Source organism: Lepidochelys olivacea, assembly GCF_965140295.1.
Source record: "Lepidochelys olivacea isolate rLepOli2 genome assembly, chromosome: 15".
Classification (NCBI taxonomy): domain Eukaryota; kingdom Metazoa; phylum Chordata; order Testudines; family Cheloniidae; genus Lepidochelys; species Lepidochelys olivacea.
The window spans coordinates 26,338,175-26,362,743 of NC_140425.1; the positions used below are offsets into that span (position 1 = coordinate 26,338,175).

The 24,569-nt window shown below is 51.4% G+C and overlaps 1 protein-coding gene across 15 annotated transcripts in view; it reads left to right on the forward strand.

Moving 5' to 3' along the window:
• Positions 1 to 24,569, forward strand: part of NCOR2 (nuclear receptor corepressor 2) — a 399,104-nt gene that overhangs the window by 295,013 nt on the left and 79,522 nt on the right. For all 15 annotated transcript variants that reach the window (XM_084649222.1, XM_084649223.1, XM_084649220.1 and 12 more), the window contains 3 exons: positions 2,349 to 2,411; positions 14,258 to 14,400; positions 21,775 to 21,922. In XM_084649222.1, the coding sequence (XP_084505348.1) occupies positions 2,349 to 2,411; positions 14,258 to 14,400; positions 21,775 to 21,922 (354 nt within the window). The remainder of the gene's footprint in view (positions 1 to 2,348; positions 2,412 to 14,257; positions 14,401 to 21,774; positions 21,923 to 24,569) is intronic.

A 24,569-nucleotide genomic window follows, 5' to 3' on the forward strand; every position in this document is an offset into this window, starting at 1 on the left:
GGCATCTCAGGCTGTCAGGGTGGTGCCTGGGGTGTCGTCAGAAACGAGAGAGAGAAGTCAAACTGATCTCACCCTAAAATGCAGGGACAGACAGCTAGCGTAGCCCTTAGTTTGGAACGACAGGAGACAAGGATCCTGCATGCAGCTGAGACCCATACAAAGGTGATAGCTTCCACTGCCAGCCACATGGGGACTTGTAAGTGTTGAAAAGTGCCATATCCAGGCGATGGTAGATGGTGTGTGTCTTTCCCTCTCTTCTATGACTGACAGAAAGATGGTGGTTGCCCCTGGGAACTATCCAGGGCTGTCTTTGATAAACCGACTGCAGTATTTGCCTGATTCCCTATAGCAAATACTAAAGAAACATTGATCCATGCAAGACAATTAAAAACATTTTAGGGATGACCTGCCTTCTGTCTACTGGAGAATTTCCTTACTGAATGCGGTGTCTTTATTAGTATAAATTATGTCTGTAAATGTCCGTTGATTCATCTGCTGAGTATTGACTAAACCCTTGACTGAGCTCTCCAGGGCAACGACTGTCTTTGTGGGTATAGTGCTAGCATGCAGGCATTATGCCAATAGCGATCGGGAATAATCCCAGTCATTTAGGTAGCATGTTTCCTCCAGAGGTCTCCAATGGAATCATAAGCGGGGAGAAAAGACTGCTGACAATAGTAAAGTGACCCAAAAATGGGCTGATGTCACTGGCCTGCCAAAGCAATCGGTTACACTTTGTGTCTCCCCAGGAGTGATTTAATTTAGGTTGGCAAAGACAGTTACCGCATGTTAAATACCCATTGAACATTAAAAAACAAACAAAAACCCCATACTGTGGTTTAGCTACAGCACGTTGCAGCTCCCAGTAGACATCTGTTACGTAACTGCTCAACCTCCATAAATATCATTAATCAAACCCAATAGGCCATTTATCTGACATTTATTTAACATACACTAACAATCTTATTAAAACGCAATTAAATGCCTAGTCAAGTGTGTTTGGGATACTTACAGCAAATAAATCTTGAAGCCCTAATTTGCCCATGGAGGGGGAAAGAAAATTCACAGGTATTGATTTTGTTCTACCGGCTGAGCTAACATGTGCTGGCTGGATCTCTGTGGGGACTATATTTCTAATGGAGGAAATGACCTGCAGTGACTTCCACGAGGTGACACCTGCAATCTGGTGCAGTCAGCTATGAAGAAAATGCATTTTTCTCACTCCCAGGCCCTGGTACCTAACAGGTTGTGGGCATCAGAGCTATACCCTTCCCCCTCCAGAGCCCAAGAGCCTTTACAAGCTTCTTGGAGATGCTGCTTCTCCTCCCCACTCGTGTCCTTTAACCTAGCCTGTTGGCCTAGTTTCCATTTTAAAAGAACGTGGTCAAAACCTCTCTCCTCAGTGTTGAAATAATGCTCCGCCTGTTGGCAGCTGAAACGGAAATCTGTTTTCTTACTGGGGGCTGTCTGTCTCTGACTCACATACTGGTTTGTTGTTGTCGGGTTTGCTCACATGTGCCAGGCTGCCAGCAGGATTATTTCAAAGTGAATACATTACTCAGGCCCACAATGTCCAGGGCATGGAGCATGGGGGTGGAGAATATAAGTGAATGCTGGGCATAGCTGGCACCCATCTCTTACTGTGCTGGTTGGAGGGCACGGTCGCATCCAGGCCTCTGGAGTGTCACTGTTGCTCTGAGGTTCTCGTTGGGTGTGAAAGTGACTCAGACATAGCCCAAGGTGCTGCATGCAGAATCTCTGGAAATCTCTGATCGCCTGGGCATTGCACCATCTCTCTGAGTGCATCAGATTTGTTGACGACGGGCTCCCCCTACTGACTCTCCGCTCCCCGGGGGTTGATCAGTATTGTTGAGTTGACCACATCCCTGCATCCGGGCTGAGTTCTCAGCTCTTGCCACCCCACCGACGACACCTCTCCACACGATTAGACTAAAATCAGTAACTGCGTCACACCTTTTTTCTGCAAGACCAGGGCAAGTGGGACCATTATATCACTGGCAAAACACAGTTTCCCTAACGGGGCTGGCTTGGTTTTCCCAGCCCAAAGCTACCTTCCGCTCAGACCTTCCGTCAGTGTGCCGAACACTATGCTGGCTCGGCGATATTGGGCCTGGCACCTCCCCATATCTAAGCCTGGTACGGAGGCTTGTGAAGCACTTTGGGATGCTCAGATGAAAGGCGCTATCCGTGTACAGTGTATTCTGATTGGAATGGCTGGCATTTGGGCGCAAGTCACCCTCCTGAGATTTTCTGGCTCAGTTGCTGTGTTTCGTACATTTTAAATACCTCTCACCGTGACCGCTTGGTTCTGTCTCTTTATTTTTCAGCTTCTTTGGAGATGAATGAAAGTTCTCGCTGGACAGAGGAAGAAATGGAAACGGCCAAAAAAGGTAATATACAATACAGTTTTTCCCCCCATCTGCCAGTTCTGATGGTCTGGAAAAGAAGCCAGTCTGTGGAGTTAGATGGTACTCGCCCAGCACAGACAACATGGGTGTGTTACCACACTGAATCTTGGGGGCCTGATTCTGCTCTTCTTTACACTGCTTTCACCCACTGTGTAAACCCATTGACTTCAGTGAAGTAACTCCTGATTTATGCTCGGTTTAGGCGAGCAGGAGCGAGGACCTGTATAGTCTGAGAAAAGTGCTTTTGTGTTAGTTTTGATAACAAGCTACAAAGTTGGCAGCAAGTTTGGGGATTTTGTCAGCGCTTGCTCCAGGAGTCATACGTGATTGATTTGGGTCATGGCAGGACAAGGTGGTGTAGCATTGTCTGGGCTCTGTGCTGAAGCGAGGTCGCTACAGGAGGTGGCTGCATGGCCAGAACTCGTGTTGGTGTCGAACTGGGAGAGCAGGTGGTGGTTTGCAGGCCTGGGCTAGATAGCTGGGGTTTAGCTCTGTGTCACGGAGTTAAAGACTGGAAGGGCTCATCTAGTCTGACCACCTACATATCACAGGCCATCGAACACCACCCACCCGCCTCCACACCAAGTCCAACAGCCAGAATTAGACCAGAGTATTTTATCCTCAGGAGACTGAACTGTTGTGTGCCACAGGCAGAAAACTGGAGGGACCAAGGTGCCCAGTGCCCAAGGTCCCTGCAGTGGCAGGAAATTGTTTTAGTGAGATATACCCAGCCAAGCCCAGCAGGTAATCCATGACCCATGCAGAGGAAGGCGACCCTCTGCCCCTAAGGTCTTTGCCAATCTGACCTGGGGGAAAATTCCTTCCTGACCCCCAATTTGGGGTCACTTTCCGTGTGTTCGTGATACACACGTGGCCCCACACACCCGGTAAAAGGCATGTACCCTGATGTCCATGCAGGGGGACTCCCATGTGCAAAGAGAGTAGAAGATAACCTCCCCAGCCCATAACTGCACAACTGCAGTCGCCCACTAATGGCAAGTCAGAGTTTCTGATCTCTGCCGCCTCCTTCGGAGGATGTGCTGCTGTTCGTAAAGCGACTGACGCATCATCGGCCGAGAGCCCCCAGGCCCCCGAAGTGTGATCGCAGATGGGGATTCTCCTGCTGAACGCTGAGACAGGGCTGTCCCTTTACCCAGGGCGAGGCTGCTCGCCGGAGGAGGTTTGTTTTGTGTCCTGTGGCTGAGAGAGAGAGAGCCCATCGCTGAGACCGTTGTGTAAATGTGCTGAGTGTAGCAGGCTCCCCTTGCCACTTCCCCCTCGTTTGTCGGACTCCTGTGCCAAGATTTCTGCTGTTTAATTTTTTCCAAAGTCATGTCCTGTTGATCTGCGGTTGAGTTCCCAGCCCGTGCAGAGTGCAGCCCTTTCAGCTTGCTCCCTTTCTTCTGGCCTGTGAGTAGTGTAGACGTGCAGCTTCAAATGGAAACGAGCTTCATTTGGGGACAGCAAATGCAGACAGACTTGCTGGCAGGTGTTCGATCAGCTGGGGAAAAGTCCCTGCAGGAGGCACCTGGAGCATAGCCTCTGGCCTCTCACGTACCTGCAGCATCCCGGACTCGGTTTGTGTCGAATACGAATACACCGATATGTTTGGCTTGTTCTCATTTGAGCCATTCGGACCCTCTATAAACCCCTGGGCCAGTCTTGTGTACGGCCAAGCATTACTCTCTCTAGACTTGTCACGAGATAGACTTCAGTCAGGCTGCCTGGCTGAGCTCCAGCTGCTGGGATTAGCAGCTGCCGGTCAGTGGATTTCTGCTGTAAGGATCCCTTTGAGCAGCCCCCTCTTTCCGATTTTACTGTGGAAGAGCCATGTAGGCTGCACGGTGGGGCTGTGCTGAAAGGAACAGTCTTGGTAGCCACCCACCTAAGCCAGATGGAGGATGGAACTTTGGGGAGGGGGCATCCAGTCGCCCCAGCACCTGTCCAATTTGCATAGAAAGGCAGCAGGCAGTGCTCCAACCTACGCAGGGTTGGATCAGTCCACGGGAGTGTGGGGTTTGCCCCCCCCCTTCACCTGGCCACTTGCATGATGTTTCCCCCATGCAGTGGCCTGGAAAGTAGCGAGGTTTCTGTCTCAGGTGTCTGCAGGGAAGCTAAATTCCCGTCTTGCCAGGCCCCAGCCAGCTTCACAAGGCATTTTCCTGTTGAGTGCACCCAGCGAGTTTGAATGCGCTCTAACCGGCACTTCCAAAGCTTGGGGCTGGATTATTTTTTTTAGCCTGCAGCTGGTTGGCATTCTGAACATTCAAAAAGAACCTCGGTCGTCAGTCCCAGTCTGATCCTTCCAGCTGATGGCTGTAAGGGTAAAGCCCAGCAGCACGTATGCCAAGGAACTTGGTTTGGGGCAGTAAAGCAGTGTAGTTGAATAATCTCTCCGGATTGCAATCTGGGTGAGCATATTTGACAGCACTTGCATAGCGATGCTGAACGGAGAGATTTTAAGTAAGAGAAGGAGGTATTACGGACATAGGGTGAGACAACAGTGGGGAGTACCATATTATTAAAGTTAACTAGAGGAACGAGAACGTTGTACGGGTGAAGTTCTTGTTTAACAACACTTTTATTTTGTAATAGACTTTGATTCGATAGTCTGCCAAAATGTACAGCGACTGATGTAATTATGGGGCCGTGTGTTCTGATATCATAGGCTTCTTCCATTGCGACTGTGATTCAAAGGTATAAGCAGGCAGTTTTGATTAGCTGTAGTTGCTCCAGGAGTTACCTCACTTGCTTTTGGACCGGGTGGTGGGTAGACAGCGAATCCACTCCCATTGGCTTGGACCTCAGGCTGCGTCAATTTGGATGGAGTTTTCACTGCAGGATGGTTTATCCTTGCTCATGCTCTCATGCCCCGGACCTGGGAGTGCTTAGCTCGCTGCTAGGTTCGGGGGATTTATTGAAGAGCTAGTGACCATTCTAGATGCAGCTCAGGGCTTTCCCCAAAGCTTTAACATGTGGTTTTACTTTGCAAAGGGACTATGTAATGCTGGCACCTTCTTACTCAGCAGCTTTTCCTCCCTGTGCATCACTGGGGCTTAGATCTGCTGACTTCAGGAACAAAAATAAGCTTTGGCCACTTTCAGTCGTGTGAACTGTGCTGGCTCTGCAAGCCTAGGGCTAAGGGGTCTGTCCCACTTTGGGCCTCCTCCTCTCCTGTTCAAACACATGGCAAGCATTGGATTGACACAGGTGAGGGCATACTCGGAGGACAGTGGGCGGCTGCGCAGGTGTTGTTTGGCCTGCAGCACCTTCAGCTCAGGTGATGATGCACAAGAAGGGAAGCGACCCCCACTTGATTCTCAGATAGCCAGGCTGAGTTTTCAGGGCTGGCAGTTAGAAACACCAGCCTTTTTACTTGTAAACTAGCACGCACATTGACATTAAATGAATTAAACGGGTCCACATGAAGCCGCCTTCTTAGCCTTCTTCTGCTTAGCTTGCATGTGTGTGGAAACACACTTCACTGTGTGTGTGCACGCAAAACGTCCAGATTTCTGCTCTGTTGCCCCCTTCTGCTCTGTTGCCCCTTGTGCTCTTGCAAGGAGCTGTCAGAGTAAGCGGCAGTGTAACACTGCGAAGGCAGTGGGTATGTCCCCTGGTGCAGAGAGAACCCCTCACCACCACACATGCAATCACCCACGCTTGCTCCGTTCCAGTGTAAAAACCTGCTGATTGAATTAAACCTTGGAAAGAGAAGCTGTGTGTCAGACCTGTCTGGTCTTCGGCTCACTCCCCCTTCCATGACTGCTGTGGTCTAGCCGGGAGGCAGGCATAGGTACTGGGACATCTCCATCATTGGAGGTTTTTAAGAGCAGGTTGGACAAACACCTGTCAGGGATGGTCTAGATAATACTTAGTCCTGCCTTGAGTGCAGGGGACTGGACGAGATGACCTCTCGAGGTCCCTTCCACTCCTATGATTCTATGACATGAAGGTATACGGGTAAGAGAAGTGGAAATGAGCATACACAACATTAGGTAATTCTCCTGGACTGGTCGAACCCTTGTGTTGGCTGGGGAGCATCACCAGGTATTGGGGGCAAAATCAGATACAGGGGCCAGATTCGCACCGGGGGGATCCCTTGCCTCTGTGAAGCATCAAATTGAGCAAGAGCATAGCCTGGCCCTACCTAGCCCCAGGGTAGCCTCATGTACTTCCGGGGCCGGGTGGCCTGGGGCAGGAAGTGGCAGATAGTTTGCACTGCGGTGGTCCCCACTCCAGCCCAACAGACGAATGGGGCGGGGGGCTAGAATTTGTTAGCCTCCTGTGTTAGCATCTGCATAGCTGACCCTTAAGAGGTGAGGAATCTCCCCTCCCCCAGCATCTCCTTTGTAATGCTACTGTATCTTTCGGCCTTCTAATCCTTGATTAGAGGTGGGGCCCGGGCCCCGCTGTTCACATCCATCAGTCCAGAAGCAAGTTCAGGTGGGAGAGGTTGGTTCAGCTATTTACAGTAACAGCCAAGCTGCAGAGTTGGGCCCTGGCTCCGTGCTTGCCTAAATCCAGACCCTGTCCCACCCAGGGGTCAATCAGGCCCCGTTGTGGTTTATCCTGGCGTTGTGTAGCCGCCTGAGGGGGGTGGAGCAGCTCTCTCTGTCTCACGCTGGTCTCTCTGTCATGGGCATGTGTCGTGTTTCTTCACGAGGTAGCAGGGGCACCCCAGGGTCAGCTCAGGGAGCGCCAGCACATGAAATACAAAGGCCTGTCAAGGGAGCGGGTTGGTAATGACTGTAATTTCCCGCCTACGGTTGAGTTTCAAACAGATTTTTCTTTTACCAGTAAGGGAGCAGGAATAGCACCTCAAGCAGGTGACGAAACAGCCAGATCGCACTCCAGCAGCGGCTTCTCGCTGCCTCCGTTCTTTGGGAGGAACCCCGGCAAGGAGGAGCCACGTTTCCCCCAAAAGATGGTAAAAGTCCCTCTTGGATTATGGACATCAGAGGGGAAAACTGGCTCCTGCTAAAGTCTTGCAGACGGACGCTGCCTTTCCCTCAGATGGGCCGCGTGGCACGGAGAGGGCAGCGAGGTCCGAGTTCAGCGGGAGGAAGACGTGAATCCTGCCAGCCGTGGAGTGGGCCGCTCTAGAGTTCTGAGACTGAAGCGAATGGAGCAGGCCGATGTAGCTGAATCACCAGGGGGTCTCGCTCACTGATGGGCTGTAACAAGGAGGCTAACCTGGGTCGGGGAAGATGTGGAGGGTTCATAAAAACCACGGTGAAGCGTGAACATGGCTGATGTCCCAGAGAGCCCCTCAATAAGGGGAGACATGGAGTGAACATGGGCCCATCTCCTGCAAGCTGTTCTCAAGAGGAGAGGAGGGAGACCACACTAAAGGGGAGTTCCTTGGCCATTGCAGCCAGGGGAGTCTGCAGCAAACCATGTCAGACCTGCTCAGTTCGCAGCACTGCGCCGTGCAGTGAGATCATGCAGCGGCCACGAAAATGGCCCCTGGCTGTGAGCACCCCTCTCTTAGCTAGGAGCGGGAGATTCTCTTGTGGGGATGGAGAGAGTTTCGTTGCAAGTCTCCTTCGCATCAGCAGAACATCTTACAGACGCTCGAACTGACAGACTTGGCATGAGCCAGAAGCTCATAGGAACAATCTGGATCCCCAGGCTGGTTTCTGAGGAAGACTGGCGCAGATCACAGCTGGCGAGAGCTGGCGTTTACCGATAGTATTGCTGGCCCTCTGTAAACACCTTTGGAGGAACTGCCATACCATATGTTTGCTGCGTGCTGCACAGAGAAGTCCCTGCTACTCTCATTGGCCTGGAACTGGGAGTCCTGTGTTCTGTTCCAGGCTCTGCCACTGATGTGCTCAGGGACCTATTGGGACTTGCTTTGTGCCTCAGTTTCCCTACCTGCAAAACAGGGCTGCTAATGTTATATACAGTCACACACTTGGTAAAGCACCGTGCGATCTGCAGGTTAGTTTGGCGTGTGTTTTTTCAGAGCAGTGTATCCAAACTTATATACTTTTCGGACTGCTGTTGGAGGGGATGGCTTAAGCTTAAGTTCTGTACACACTGCCTCTGTAATGCTAGTCGTGGTCGGAGAATCCCAGCCCCTTCCCAGTAACACCCCATCCCCTCAGCTGCCATGCTCACTGGGCAGGCTGCTGTGCTTGCAAACCCGGGACGGGTCTCCATCAGTTGTAGGAAATGGTTAAAGGAAGAACGTGAAGGGAGAGGGGGTCAGAGGGGTCTTGGGAGGGGTGTCGCACTAGGGTGTCGCTTTTGGGATGAGATCATTTTTTTAAGTGTAACCATGATCTGTTAATCCAGTCGAGAACCCGTTAAGGGACCCTTTTGTGGGCTCGCTCATGCGTTGTTCTGAGAGGCGAGACCTGGGTGGGGCGAGGGCAGCCATGCTGGAGAGTCGGGGGAGAAATAATCGAGAAAGTCTGTGACCGTGGAGAGCTTGAATGAAAGCCACGCTCCCCGCAGTGCTGCTTTCCTCTGTCTCTCACGCGCCAGCAACCGAATGCTCTTTAAAGTGTTCTCGTAGGTCTGCCCACTCTTCTTCCTTCCTGCCTTCGTTTCTCAGGTATTCCAGCCTCACTTTCCACAGACTGGGGAGGAGACTGTCCCCACGCCCATGTCCTGGCCTATCCTGTCTGCATGGGCTCACTGCGCAGCCCAGCCGGCATACTCTGGGTGTGTCTGCCTGTCCCTGTCTCCCCTGCCCTTGGAACAGGCTGAAGTTATCCAACCACTTGTTGGTCCAGCGTTATCTCTGCGCTCTGTTTGTTTTCTCTACCTCCTCTCCCGGGAGCCCTGTGACCTTGCCAGATGGTCGCGACCTTCGGTTGAAAAGCGAGGCAGAGGGGAGACGTGTGGGGAAGGTCTGGTCCGGTTCAGTAGAAATCGAATCTGGCTCACACCTCCTCAAAGAAAAGCCTCTTTGATTCATTTCAGAGCAGAGGAAACTATTAAGCAAAGCTTTGTTTTCCTGGCTCACTCCCCCTGCTGTTGACATTCAGATGAGAGAGAGAGAGAGAGACAGAAAGTGAGAGAGAGAAAGGAAGTGGGTGCCAAGTTGGCCGCACCCCTTGTCAGCTTGGGTCAGTGCCACGCTCGTTATTAATGCTCTGTCTAGAGGTCACATTCAGACAAACCGAGCCTCTGGGTCAGCCAGAGGAAAAGATTAGAGCTTGTTTGCTGCTCCGCCGCACCCCCCCCCGGCACCGATCTCCTCCCGGCCCGCAGCTGGCAGGAGGGAAGCTGCAGGGCGCACTCGACTGCTTTGCTGCCGCGCCGCCCCCCCCCCCTTTTTTTTTTTTTTTGGCAGTGTTGGGCATCTCTTGAAACTGCACAGGCTCTCCTCCCCGTACCGCTGAGCGAGGAGGTGAGACCGGAGCGGGGGGGGGTGGCAAAGCCACTTCAGTCCACCTTAACAAACGCCGCTCGAGACTGCTGGAAAGCTCGGAGGAGCTGAGCCTGAGGAGTGCCCAGGGTGCCTCTCGCCAGCCCCAGTGGGGCAGAGAGCACTGAGGACAGAGCATGTGTTCAAGGCAACTTCTTGCGTCAGGGTCAGGCGCCTTCTGCTTTTAAGACCTGGTTTTAAGTTACCGTGCAGTAGCTGCTCTTGCTACCGAGGGCTCCTAAGTGCCGGAGCCCCCAGGATTTAAAGAATCAGCTTTTTTTTTTTTTTTTTCTCTCCTTCCTTCTCTTTCTTTGGCTGCTGCGAGGGAGTGAAAACAAAATGAGCGGGGAGGATGTGAGTCAAGAACTCCCGGCGCTTGGTAACAAACTGCTCTGCCGTGCAGGGCTTTGAAGAAGTGCTCTCCCTGTTTATTCTGATCTGCCTGCCGCATGCTCGGAGCTGATTTTCTGGCAGGCGAAGCTAGACTCGGAGAATGTAAGTACAGCCATAGGGCAGTAATGAAATGCTGAGCTTCTGGGGTGAACGTTAAGGATGGGGAGAGAGCGCGCGAGCGAGTGTGGGCGTGTGTGCACAGACCTATCCTCTCCTCCTCGCCAGTCAGCGCAGGACTGATTAAGATCTGGTCGGCTGGTTAGTCACAGTTTCAGTTGCGGTGCTAAATGAGCGTGCGTTTTGTGAGAGACAGACCTACGTGTGGCAGGCTCGTGTGATAGAGACGTGGGGAGGGGCAGCGAAGAGTGCGTCGGGGAGGCAGTGGGGTGGGGTGGGATGGAAGGGAACACTGTCGTGACGTTGCTCAGCAGAGCCCTGGTAGTGTCTGGCGAGTGGCCTGTTCACCAGCGAGATCCAGGGCAGCTGCTGGCTGCTCCCGCCCTGAGAGTACAGATAATTATAGTTTTGGGAAGCAGGTGTTGCTGTTTTGTTCTCTTGCCTGCGAAGATAAGGGCATCTGTACGCACTGGTTTAATCCTGCAGAGGGAAGGTCTGTCTGTGCTTTGGAAACATGCAGCCTCCACCTCGTGAGATAGCCACAGACACCTGCGCGGCTCCCCTCCTGCCAGCTGGATGCTTGCCTCCAGGCCCGCGCCAATTGCATGGTGGAGAGCGGGCACACCACACACTGTCCCCAGTAGGCGAGGGGAAGAGTGCCGAGCTTCCCAAGGAGCTGGGCCTCGTGGGGCTGCTGGAGCAGGTGACTTTAAATTGAACGGGCTTCAGCGCAGTCTGGTGATTGGGAAGTGGCCCTGCAAAACCGCTGGGCGCAGCGCACCTGACAAATGAAAGGGCAGCTGAGAGACTTGTTCTGTGCCGCAAGACAAGGTCAAGCTGCACTTGGAAATAGAGTGGGCACGGACGGACCTTGGGGTGAGACCCTTCCCAGCACAGTAACAGCCATTGCAATTAGCACACCTGTCTGCCCCATACCATGCAGCATCTCGGAGGACAACACAATCGTACAGAGAGTAGCGCCGGTTGTGGATGCAGGAACCGTTGTTACTATTCAAGGCCCTTGCCCAAGATGTAGCTTACAGTTCCGGCCCAGTCTGTTACCCTGGGGAGTAAGCCCTCCAAGTAGCAAAGAGTGAATGGATTGATGATGGAAGCGATGATGAATCGCAGTGCATGGGGCAGGCCTGCTTTCCCCTGCCTTGTGTAGCCAGTGTGTGGGGGAGGGATCTCGCAGGCTAGTGTCTCTCAAGGTTGGTGGCAAGATGGATTCGAGAGGTCCCAGTCGAAAGCAGCAGCAGCCGAGGTCGTGGCTTCCAATGGATCAACGTCGGGAGTTGTGGAGCTAAAGCTCAAGCCTGACTCTTCTGTTTCCCCCACTCTGCTGTGCACGATGGGTTTACTACATACAGCGCAGTCAGGGCTGCAGGGCCATGCGAGGGTGCAGGATATGGGCACTCCTGGAACTGTCACTCTTGGTTCCTGGCTGTGCTTGGGGTCACCCAGAGCCGGATGGGTGTTTATCCGAGGGCTGGTTGGCCCGGGTACTGGTTGGCATCTCTCTGGGGCAAATCCCACGCCCCTCTCTCCTAGCCTGTGTAGGGCCCTCATCTGCCATGGAGCTGGTGTGCTTCTGCTGCATGGGGTTGGTGGGTGGGATTTGGGGATCACTACACTCCCTGTGCCCCGGCCCTCTGGGGGTATTTAAAGCTGGGACTGCTGGTTCTGCAGCTACACAGCTCACCCACCTGCCCGGACCCGGGGTGCCAATTCCTGCTCTCCCAGCCCCTGCTCTGATCCCAGGGGGGCGCTGCTGCTTGAGCTGTGTGTGCTGGTGCTGGGGTGTTTTATTAGTCAACCTTCAGATTCACAGAACCAAGGCAGCCTTTTTAGAGCGGGCCCTACACATAAACAAAGCCGGTGTTTGTGGGTTCATTTGTTCGTTGCTAGAGCACTTTTAAAGGGAAGTATAGTGCAGGTCCTAAGGACATGCCAAGGGCTTCCCTGTACCATGAACGAGGACTCTGCCTTTGATCTCGTCAGGGCTCTCAGGCTAAGGCCTGACCAGTATGGGGATGGGGGGACCTTCAAGGAAGACCCTCCAGTGCTGCAGGAGGGTCTGTGTCAGTGGCATTCTTTGCACCAAGGGAACCCCAGCATGGTGTCAGGCTCTGCACCAGAGGGGCCAGGCACAATGGGCAAGACAGCTTTTGCCAGTTCGTTTTGGGTGCTTTGTGTGTCCTTAAAATGTTGCTTTTCATGGGACTTGCGATAGCCTGTCTTCGCCAAGCATGTTAGAAAGAACGTGGCAAGCGGCAGGCAAAAGGCAAAGGAACGTGGACCGACGCAAGGGCCAGCCGGTTGCAGTCCCACCTGACAGTCGGTGTGGAGCCAGCTGGAGCTGTGCAACGTCTCATCCCCAGGGCTTGTGGGCAACCTGATGGCAGCTACCTAGCAGGCCAGCCCCAGCCCAGCCTGGCAGAGGGGGAGATGCCAGGGTCTCATGGACATCTCAGTGGGTCAGAGGGAGCAGTGGGGTCAGGCTGGCTTATTTACATGCATGCAGGGGAAACCTTAAAGGGGCCACATGCCCCTGCTTCAGAGCTTCCAGCTCGATGCGGCTTTGAGGCCGTTGGGCAAACCAAGTCCCCAGACAGGTAATCCAAGGAAGGACACAGATTTGTAAGAGGGTAGCATCCTGGTTCAGCTGCACAATGGGCAATACAGTGGCTGTGATGGTCTGCTCAGAGCTGCAGGGCGCTCATTAAGTGAATGGCCCCTGGCACCCCCACCTTGAGCTGGTGTGGATTCTCTTGCTCCCCGCACCTTTATACACTGTGAGCTCAGCTGGCCTCTGCATCCCAAGGGGAGGCTGGTAATTTCCCTGCTTTAACTGTGTTTGGCCTCCTCCCAGTGCCAGACGTGTAACTAAATCTTTGGCAGTGCCCCAGGTTTCTAGATCTTTCACAATCCAGGTTTCTCCTTCCTTGGTTCCAGTGGCCTCTGGTTTCTAGTAGCAGCGTTAGCATGTCTCTCTCCACAGTGCCTGTGGCAGGCATATTTTTGTGTGTGAATATCCCTCTCTATTGTATTGGCTGGACCCGTGTCTATTGCATATAGTGTGTGTATGAAGCAGAGCCGTGCGGTAGCATTGCTCAGAGGAAGGGTGGTCCAGTGGTTAGGTCAATAGCTGGGGAATCAGGAGACCTGGGTTCAGTTCCCTGCTCACCAGGAACTCCTTGTGTGACTTTAGGTAAGTCACTTGTCCGCCCCTGGCTTGATGCCTGGAAATCTTCTGCATGTGAGCCCACGATTAGCACTGATGATCTCCTCCTCCCCCCCCCCCCCACACACTCCTCCTTCCAGCAGTGGAGTTGCCTGGGAGAATACATCACTACACTTACGTCTCGGCTCCTGTGTTTGGGCCCCTCCTGGCCATCTCTGCATGTGCATCCAGCCCATCCAAGCCTGTGGGCTCCAGCTCTCGAAAGCTCTGTCTCTCTGATAGTGGAGGGTGCAAAAAGCCTTTCCCCATCCCCGTTAGCCCCCCGGGTAGGGATCAGGCACAACTACAGCCATCCGGGAGGAGGGTATGTGCTTTCACCTTCCGAAAGGGTAGAGCAACAGGCTTCTGGTCACTCCCTTGTGGGGCGCTGTCACTGTGCTGCCCCCAACAGGCCATAACGGCGTGGTCTGGCCTCAAACCCGCAGAGCTGTCAGCATTGTTGGTAGATGCTGCTACAGCATGCCTTGTTCCCCAAAACTGCTGCTCTGATACTTTTCACCTGGAAAGAAAAACAGGAGCCTCTCGCTCATCCTCTTGGCCACGGAAGTCTCGCAGACGGGTGCTGGTGACCATATTGTCCCAGCAGAGTTTGGTTTGTCTGTGGGGCGTGACCCAGCCTTCGTGCACCGCCCCACCCTTGTGAGCGTTGATCTTGTTTTGCCCCCTCTGATTTTATTTTCCTGGTTGCAGGTCTCCTTGAACATGGGCGGAACTGGTCGGCCATTGCCAGGATGGTGGGCTCCAAGACTGTGTCACAGTGCAAAAACTTCTATTTCAACTACAAGAAAAGACAGAACCTGGATGAGATCCTACAGCAGCACAAACTAAAAATGGTAAGCAGCCCGCCACAGCCCACTCCAAGCACCACAGATATTTCCCGGCAAACAGTGACACAGCTTCTGACGTTCCCAAGTCCAAAGGGAAGTTTTTCGTCCCTGAGAATTTTACTGGGTGAAAATCACGGAGCCCAGGCTTCAGCTGACAGCTTATAATGAGAAAGGGGGCGTTTGTCCTTTGGCCCTTGGTATTTTCTGGCTAGGTTGGGGGCTCCTGTGGGACACAATGACCAGGTCTCGGACACATACGTGCTACTCAGTGAGAGAAAAGGAGATAGGAAGGAGAGAGTAGCCGCTGTGTGTTAAGATGCGTAGCCAGATTGTGATCCCAGTTACAGCTGTGTGAATCCATTGATGCCAGTGGAGTTGTACCAGTTTACCCCAGTGTCATGGAGATTGGAAATGGGCCCAGTAATGCTGTTCATTTCCGGTGCAGTCTTCAACTACTGTGTGTCCCATGGTAGCTCAAGCACTGAGTCTAAAGAAATGAATGGCAAACTGACCACAAACAACCAACAAAAACCAAACCCCACAAGGCTTTCGTCCCGTTTTAACAATATTAGAAGGAGGGAGGTTGATTCCCAGGAAGAACAGTCATTGGGATGTCCAGAGACAAACATGGTCCAGTGGCCTACTGACAGGAGTTCAAATCCTGACAGACATTTTGATTCCTTCCATGGTCTGGGGCAAATCACTTAGCCTTTCTGTGCATCAGTTTCCCTGTGGCAGAAAGGGGATAATACTTTCTTCGCTCGGAAAGTTCAGGGAATGAATTAACTGGCGTTCGCCAAGCATTCTGAAGATGCAACGCGCCACTACAGATCTGCTAAGTATTATAATTATAATTTCATTTGTAGAGGACCCTGGGGTTCTGAGCTTCCTGGCTAATAGAATTCACATGGTGTAACCCCCCAAGGAGTGCTTTGGAAATGAAAGGGACAATGTTCAATACAGGAATCTCTCCATCAAGCTATTACAGTATGAGTAAAAAGACAGGAAAACACTCAGTGACTCAGCCAGGAATTGAATATCCTAGTCACTCTATAGGAACAAGAAGTAGAGCGGACAATGGTGATTCTTTTGATCATTTCTCCAAGTTGAAAGATACTCCTGTGTTCCTCTTTGTGTTAGAGACAAAGCAAACAAACGGTACAAAGAAAACAACAAAAACATCTACCTAAAGAATGGGATGAAACACTCACACACAATGTCTCCGAATAGAGCTTTATGTTATAAAGATCTAGTGTTCGTTCCTTGGGAAAATTGGAAGGAAGATCGCTGAACTCAGTAATAGAATTGGAGTTGAGTATAATAATTTATTCTGCTTCCTAATATTTCAGAAATTGCACTGCATGGGCGTTTTTCTGCAGAACCAGTTTTCCACTCATCCTTTTCTCCCCCATTCATATTGTTCACTAGCGCATGCAGTTTAGATCATCATCATCATCTAGTCTTTTAAATGCTGGGGGCTTTGGAATTTAGGTTTTGTATAAAAACAATGAATGCTCAGCTGTTATTTATTGAGCTCCATTGTTTTATGGCAACAGCAGATGCCATAAAACTGAATAAAATAAAAGAACAACTGAGAGTGAATTTCCACAGCCTTTCCTTCCGAACTCCTAAATATAGTCAAAAGTAGACCAACCGTCCTGATGGTTTCCTGTATAGAATCTGGGCATGCAAAATAGTCAGCTTTGACCTCCCTCTCAGTGGAAGCAGTCAGAGGTCAGGCCAATGTGTCATCAGGTAATTTTGCAATGAAGTCTTTAGCTTGTTGCATGACCTGGATGTCAGCTGCTATTACTGATCTCCCTGCAGATAACGTACAAGGAAACGGATAGGCTCTGCATTCCCAGTTTTGCTAGAATGTTGTTTATTTAATTTAAGGAGGATAGACTCAGTGAGTAACGCTTGTTAATTTCTCAAATGTAGCTTGTTTATGGTTTGTAGCCCTGTTGCTAGGATGGGTATAACAAGGGTTTTGTTACAAACTCAGATCTCAGCCCAGCTTTGCTGAGGTCTCTAGAAACCTTCAAGTGAACCAGAGCACAGTTTTGGGAAAACCTGAGTCGATGTATGGTTTAGCCAGTGCCAGTGCGTGGTGTTGAATTTCAGCCAGATGAAAGTCACTGTTCCAGACGGTTTCATCCCAATGAAACTCGGTAGCTCCAAGTGATCTTCAGCTTTGGTCTGAGGGCTCATTCAAATGAGAACCTAAAGCATGGCCCAAGGAACATGAGCCCATTCGAGCCCAGGCTGACTTGTGCTAGTGGGGCTCACATTAGCACACAAAAAGTTGTGTAGACACTGCGGCTTGGGCTGTCAAGTCCCCTTCCCCCTGACGCTCGAGAGCCCGAGCCACAATCCTAGTGCAAGCCCCAGGCTGGAAGGCTGGCTCCCAGATGCAGTGTAGACATACCCAAAAAGGGACTCTGCGGGGCCTGTTCTGCCCCACACTGCCCAGTAAAGCCATTCGAGCTGCAGTCAGAAAGCAGGTCTATGGCAGCTCCTTCCTCTTTCTCTGGGGCGTGGGTGGTCCATGGGCTTCCACAGCTTTTCCACTCATGCCATGCTTGGGTTTTGAAGTTTAAGGGCTGTCCTTTTGTCCTTCTAGAAAATAAACCTCACCTGGAGAGCTGTTGAGAGACAGACTTTGTATACTGGGAGCACAGGGAAACACTGTGTAGCCCTGTCTGCCTTTCAGCAGAGCTGTACAAGCTCCCAGACATCCCTCTTTCACTGACTTGTGACTGGAGGAGAACCCTCCTGGCAGTATTGGATTAAGACAGGATCAGATAGGCGGGGGGGACCCAGATTTTACAGCCCCACCCCTGGAAATACATGACTGGAGCTGTATATTGACAGCCCAAGAAACCCATCAGAAGAGTCGGTGCCTCTGATTAGGGTTGAGTCACGCCACCTTTGAGCTTCATTCTGAGTCTGCCTCTGGGCGTTTCGACTCAGTTCTGTTGCAAGCACCTGAGATCTGTTCTTGGCTTAAGCCTCGGTTAGTCTTGACCTTCTGCACACTGATCTCTTGTTTCATTAATCACAGCATTCAAGGGGAAAATGGGGCATTGTGATCCAGAATGTCCTTTCAAGTTGCTCTTGCCTTGAGCCATTGGAGCTCAGACTCTCTCTCCCCATGTGGGTGTCTGCCACTTGTGCTGGACTTGTCTTAGGCCAGGGAACGATGTGGCTCATATTAACCTATCAAAGGAAGGGTCCCTACAAGTCTGTGCAAGATGTCCTCAGGGCACCCATCTGTGTGTTTTCCTCAATTAATTAGACGGAGCCTGCTCCCTGTTAGACTCTGCCTCAGAATCTGGACAGCTCCTAGATTGGCAGGATCCTGGTTCTGATCCTCTACTCAACCGTCTGCTTTCCCTTCGGAAGAGGCGAATGAACTCTTTGCTGCCCTGGAGGCACTGTAGGCTGGGGACCCCATTCACTCGCTCATCCCATGGGCTGAGGGAAAGAGTTAGATCCAGTCACCCTTTCCTATTGAAAGGCTGGCTGTCCCTTTCCGTGTGTGTCTGGGCTGTGATTCCCAGCTGCGGAACAGAGGCCACGATTCCTCTCTGCAAGTGGGACCTTGTGGGGAATGCTTCCCCTGCTAACATGGAACCTGACCCAAAGGCCATTGAAGTCAGCGGGCATCGGATCAGGCCCTTGTTCTCCATGCCAGTCCTGGGACTGACGCTGGGTTATCGTATTGGGCGAAGGTCGGCATTCACTGCTAGAGTACACCATCCTGTGACCCGGCCCACTGGCCGGATTTAATCCATCCCTTCTTGGGTAATGGAACTTCCAACATAAAATGGTCTACGGTCCTCACAAAACGTGCCCCACCCCTGGGCCCTGTGGTCGTCACACCCTTCTCCCAGGGCTTTCTACTGTCTCTGTTCCCTTCTCAGGGGCCAGGACTCCTGGAGTTTTCCCCTCGATCCTCTAACAGAAATCCCAAACCAAAAATATACAGACTCAAACTAAATTCTACCCTTGGCCTCTCTTCCCTCTCTGCAGCAGTGTTCATCCACCGAGCACCTCCTAGGGCTCCCTCCCTGGTCTTCCAAATCTGTGCTTTGTTCAGGGCTCACCTCTGGAGCCTGCTCCACTCCCAGTGGCTGCTTTGTCTCTCTCCTGTCCTCGTGCCAGACTTCCCCACTCAGGATCCCTGAGCTTCCTCCTCTCTCATCCCAGGGCCTGACTGCAGAATCTGTCCCTTCTGCATTAAACTTCCTGCTTACCACCCAGCCCCTTCTCAGCTGGCCATGGTCTCTAATTAAACCTGGCTCTCTCCCTCTACCCCAGGTGCCAACAGGTAACACAACTGGCCTCTCAGGTCCCCATTAACCCTTTCAGGGTCTGCGTGGGGTACACACCCCATCGCAGTGGGCCTTAGCTTCTGATCCCAGTGCTGGAATATGCACGGCCCTGCCACGCTATTTCGGGAGTGCCAGCGTTGTGCTTTTAGGGAAGGCTGAGACAGCTGCTGATGGGGCATAAATATAATGACTGCTCTGTATCAGGAGCAGGGTTTTTTAAAGCCGCTTTGGCTGCTCGCTCTGTGTCAGGTGGTGATCCCGTGAGGAGGCCACATTTGTCCGGGCTGCTTCTTTCCCCTCTGAGGCAGATGGCCAGAATGATGTCACACTAGCAGGTTGTGTTAGCTATATCCTGGCCACTCAGGGTTGTTCAGGTGGGGTGGAGGAGTGGGGAAGGCTCCAGTAACACCAGACAGCTTGGAGAGGAGGTTGAGAAGAACTGCTGATTCTCACCAGAATTGGAGACAACCTAATAGAGCTGGCTGGAAACCAGCCACCCCAGGTGCCTGGGTTGGCCATTTTCCCCCTAGGAAATGGAATGACACATGAGGCATCGCGGAGTGCTCGGAAATAACCTGCCGTGGGAGAAGTTCAGGGTTTAGTCTGGTTTGGTTTATTTCCCTTTTGACGTAGATGTCTCTGCTATCACGTAAGCCAAAGACTGCCGCGCAGTCCTGCTCGAGCTATCCTATACATTCCAAGGGGAAAAACTCTCTAGGATGAATCTAGCAAGTCACTTTTAATAGGACACACTGTACGCTTAGCACCAAGGAATAGGATGGATGTGAAAACCACTGAAGTACTGATAACAGGGCTCAAACTGAGCCTAGGGAGCTACTCAGTTACATACCAAAGAAAGGATGGAACACCACGTAAAAGCATTTAATTCCTGCATCAACTATGAGCTTCACCTTACCATCATCTCATTTATTTATTCTTTGTATCTAGCACCTCTGGGATTTGGAGATCCACTGTGCTGGGCACTGTACAAACACCTCGGTTCTATGGACAACCAACTTTTGCCTTTAATGCTAAATTTGACTGAAGCCTCTCTTCTCCTCACTTTCGCTGCCATGTGAACTGAACTAACGTTGGATGATACATTTGTAGTTGCTAGGGTCGCCCATCAGGGATTAGGGACCCAGTGTGTTAAGATAGGCCACCCTTACCCATAAAGAGCTTCCAGACGAAGTATATGGTGACAGCCGGTGCGTTGAGTTTGATGGAGTTACAAGGCAATGGAGTTTGAGCAGGGATGAATTTGGCTGGATATGCCTTGACCAGAACCCAAACCGTAGAGCAGAACGTGTGTGCATGCGGCTTGAGCCTGTCACTAGGTATGTCCCCCTCCCCCGAACTCTGCTTTCAAGATTCAGATTGCTTCCAATAGCTCACCATTGTTACTTCACTGCACAGTGGGTCTCTCGCAGCCCCTGAGGCCTGCCTGCCAGAGCTTTCATCTCTGCATGGGCCAAATTCCGCTGCTTATCACTTAGTGCAAACATAAAAGCCAAGTCTGGTTGATGCAGGGGCTTGTTCCCAGCTAATTTCCCAGCATAAGATCCCACTCGTCAGCTCCTCTGAGTCACAGACACATGAGTAAGAGAGGCAGTAAGGTGAAGAAGGCTTTGCCATAGTAACGCAAGAGCTTTGTCATCACATTAGCATTATCTGAAGGCCTAACTATGAGCTGCTTCTTCAGACAATAACATACAATTATTGAATTGTTCCCTTGGCACAAATCGAAGCTCTGACAAAGTTCTTCCCGAGGGAGCAGAGATTGCCGAAAGAATGGGGTTACCGCAGAAGTGGGTGGGTCAGCTCAGAGGACTCTTTGGTTCCATTTGTAATGCCTCTGCTATCATGTAACTTCTCAGGTGCTTCCAGCCTCTCCTTCCCAGTTCGATACAAAGTGGTTAAAGCGGCAGTGTTGCCAAGCAAAAGCAGTTTGTGGGGTTTTTATCCAGTGGTTTTTGAGTCTATAGAGACAGGGGGAAGACACCCCCCCCACACACACACCCCACCTCGAGATCCAAAGGTAGAGTTCGCATGCTGCTGCAACCTTCATTTGCCATCCATTTAAATAAACGTTCTAAGTACGTCATTTGAGTGGGGCGAGCGGAGGGAGCAGCAGGTGACGGGCATGTTCCTACTGGTTATATTTATTTCCGTAATGACCCTGGGAAACATTAGCAGAGACGAGACTCTTGATTCAGGCCAAACAGTTTATTGGAAGTAGCAGTGTGTGTCAAGACGTGCGTGACTGAAAATCAGGTCCCCTTAAGGTGTCTCAAGTTGGGCATCCAAAAATGGAGACACCCACGATGTTGACTAAAGTTTGTCTGAGTTGCCATCTTAGTCATCTGTAAATTGGCTTCATAATACGGTGATAGATCTTCCAGGCCCAGTTTAGTTTTAAAGATAGGCACCCAATTAATTCAAATTGAGGCCAACTTCTTGATGGTAATTAGGTGTCTTAAGGTCTGAATTGCTAGCATTTATGCACACACAATTGTGCTGTCAAAATGGAGACCGGTTTTATTTTATCACATGATCGTTTGCAATGCTTTCCTGCTCTTATACTGCGGTATTGTGCAAAGAGGAATGTTTCCTTGTTGGCCTCTCCCAACAGCCTCCTAAGGGTGGCGTGCCACTCAATTAGTAAAAGTTTCGTTGGGAAACTTAGAGGGCTGGTACTCTGCACATGTATGCCAACTGTAGAGCAGGGGGTTCCACCCTAACTCACACTGAGTAGGACATTACTCTGTGAGAAGTCCCAAGGCATGAGGCACCACTCACAGTAAGGATGGCATTAAAGTTGCTCTTTCTGTCATTTCATGAAGTCTGCCCTTCTGCGGTGCAGTCACTAAGATCCAGGAGCGATAAGGGGGTAAAGAGAATCCAAGAATACGTAGCATTGTATGTAGCCTGTTACCTCCTTCCCATTGAGGATTACAGGGAAAGCACTGGCCCTGCAGGCCAAACTCTGCCTTTGGTTACTGTCGAGGGCTTAGTCTTTGTCCCTTGACTGCTTCTCCCATAGGAGAAAGAGAGGAACGCAAGGCGGAAGAAGAAGAAAGCCCCTGCCGTTCAAAATGAAGAAGCTGCCTTCCCTCCCACGGCAGAGGACGAGGAGATGGAGGTATCGGGGACAAGCGGCAACGAAGAGGAGATGACCGAGGAGGCGGAAGGTGAGACATTTGAGGGGCGGTGGCCCTGGGGGGAATTGGCTCGGGTTTGTTTGCTTCATCCCTGGACCCTTGGCTGCAGCCGAGCAGCCCTTTCCTGCCAGGGGAGGAGACAGGAGAGGCGTTTTCGCCCTGCAAATGTCAGTGCTTCCATGGGTCTCCCTAGTAAGCGTGTCTCCCGGGCGGGAGGAGTCATGCTGGGGCTCTGGCACCCTGAGGATATGCGTGGGCGATGCTTTCACACCACACCGGAGACACAGAAGCGCTGACATTTCTGGCTCCTCCAGGTTTCACGGTCGCTGGGACTGTCCTCAGTCACAGCCCTGTTCTGATTTATTTGTGGAGGCCGTGAAGCTCCATACCCTGGTCAGCTGATAGCCAGGATGCCCTCAGGCTGAGGTGGGGGTTGTTTTGATAGGGGTTTGATTGGCAGCTCCCGTCGTATGTCTCCAGGAGTGGGAGAGCACGGACAGTGCCAGCCTTCCCCCACTGCCTAGCTCCAGAGGGATTACCCACAGACAGGTGGTTTATTTCCACAGCCCATTTATGCTTTGGCCTCTCTTAGACAGCCCACCGGGAACCCAGTTGGTGCCATTTTGGGGGATAGAATTTTTGTTAGTTTCACTTTCCGCCACTACTGCTCCTGGCCCAAATTATCATTGCTGCCCTCGTAGGACAAAACCTTGTATCCTCGGACCGATCCCTTGAGCCCCCTCCCTTACCACTGGGCATCTCTGGGCTGGTCAAGGGTGTCATCTTGCATATCCTTAGGTTTTCCATCTCCCTAGTGAAGAGTCTGCAGTGTTATTGGCCTCCAGTCCCCACGTCGCTAGGCCTTGCGCACGTCTAGACTTTTGTAACTCAGATTGGGTTTTCTTTTAAATAAAGGCCTGTTCAAGCTGCGTGACCCCCAGCGAGGCGAGAGGGTTGGAAAGCAGGTGCCGGGGTGGGGTGGGTAGGAGCAGTCGTGAGGCAAAGTAAGCGTCACTACCCTGTCCGCTGCCCCAGGCGATGAGTCACCAAAGCATTCGAGCACCAGGCATAAGCATGTTCTTCAGTTAAGTGCTTTGCTGAATCAGGAGGGGTCTACCTCACATGCTTTAAGTTAAGCCCAGGTTGAAGTGCTTTGCTGACTCCGATCCCCCACGAGCGAACCAGCAGGAGGGCTGGGAGAGCCAAGACTGCCCCGTTCTCTCTAGGGCATCGCTTTTCTGACTTTTCTGACCTAAACAACAAACAACCCGTGGCTTCTGCTTCGGAAAGTCGTCCTCCTTCGGGGCAGCAGCACGTTGAGTAGCTTCTAAGCCACAGGGTCAGCCCACCTCTGCATTGTTTAATATCTTCTTTCAGGCAGGCAATTTCCACACTCCCGTTGGAGCAGAAGAAAGGAGCCAACCGAAAGTGACAGTTTTAGCTATTTCTGGCTCAGAAACCTCAACCGGGAGTTTGGGAAAACGTGTGTAATTTACGGCAATGGTCCCATTTGACTTTTGTCAAAGTAATTTAATAAGTTAACCAGCGGTGCTGACACCATGCTGAGTCCTGGCCTTGGAGACCAGGCTAATGGGACTGGAAATGGCAAATCTTTTCAAGTCATTGTTGAAAGTGACTCACGATAAGGCAGGTTCCAGGTAAGTCTGCGCTGGGTGATCTGTGACTCACAGACCTGGTGTAAGATGTGGTTCTTGCTCTTTGTGAGAGCTGTTCAGAGTAAAACCATGTGTTTTAAGATTAAAGACCGATCTCTTGACACACTTAGAAGCTTTACATTATTACGGCTTCAATTCTCGTCTCTTATTCATCCTCTGAGGCAGGTGGGACTATATTTCTGAAGTGGGCTACTGAGCTGAACAAAGCTGTAAGCCAAGTGGATGAAATGTCACAGGAGCAGAAATGTCAGAGCAGCAGTACGCTTGAGCAGTTTGCCTAGCTCCCCTGTGACATTTGGGGATGCATTTTGGCGTAATGAATACCTACCGGAGGGGAGGGCTTTGGATGAATTTGTTGCGCGATTAATTGTCTGTGTCCGGACGACCTGGTTTGCAAGCGCAAAGTGTACGTACGGCTCACCTAACGCTCCAATGAATGAGGCTCTTGTAGCAAAGGCAGGCTTGATCACTAACTGTAGTGTGCACCTCACAGTCCGTGCTCATCTCATTTGCAATTCAGCTCCTCACGCTCGCAGCAGGCTTGCAATATTGGGAACGAACACATGGAAATCTAAAGCCTGGTTGAACCAGAGGCGAAATCTCTGCAGACATCTCTTTGGCCTCAGCAGACTGCATGTCCCTTTGGGAAGGGAAGCGGGTGCATTTCTGAGCAAGGCTTTGGCCAAATACACCATAAATCTCTGTCCGGCCTAAATACTGTAAATTCCTGGCCCATAGTCCTTGGGTGACTGTGTTTCACTGATTTATTATAAGTAAATAAACATCAGGGAAGGCTGAAATTCCTATTGGCCTTGGGGCATTTTTCTGCCAAGAAAGTGGAATACTTTGGATGTGCTCAGACGTAAAGCTATCAGAATACTGTTCCTCTGCGTCCATCCATTTTGGATATAACTTGAAAGCCTTGCAGACCGATAACCATCTGTGTCTGGAAGGAATTCCACCTTCCCTCCCATCCTTACAGTATTGAGGGGGAGAGCACT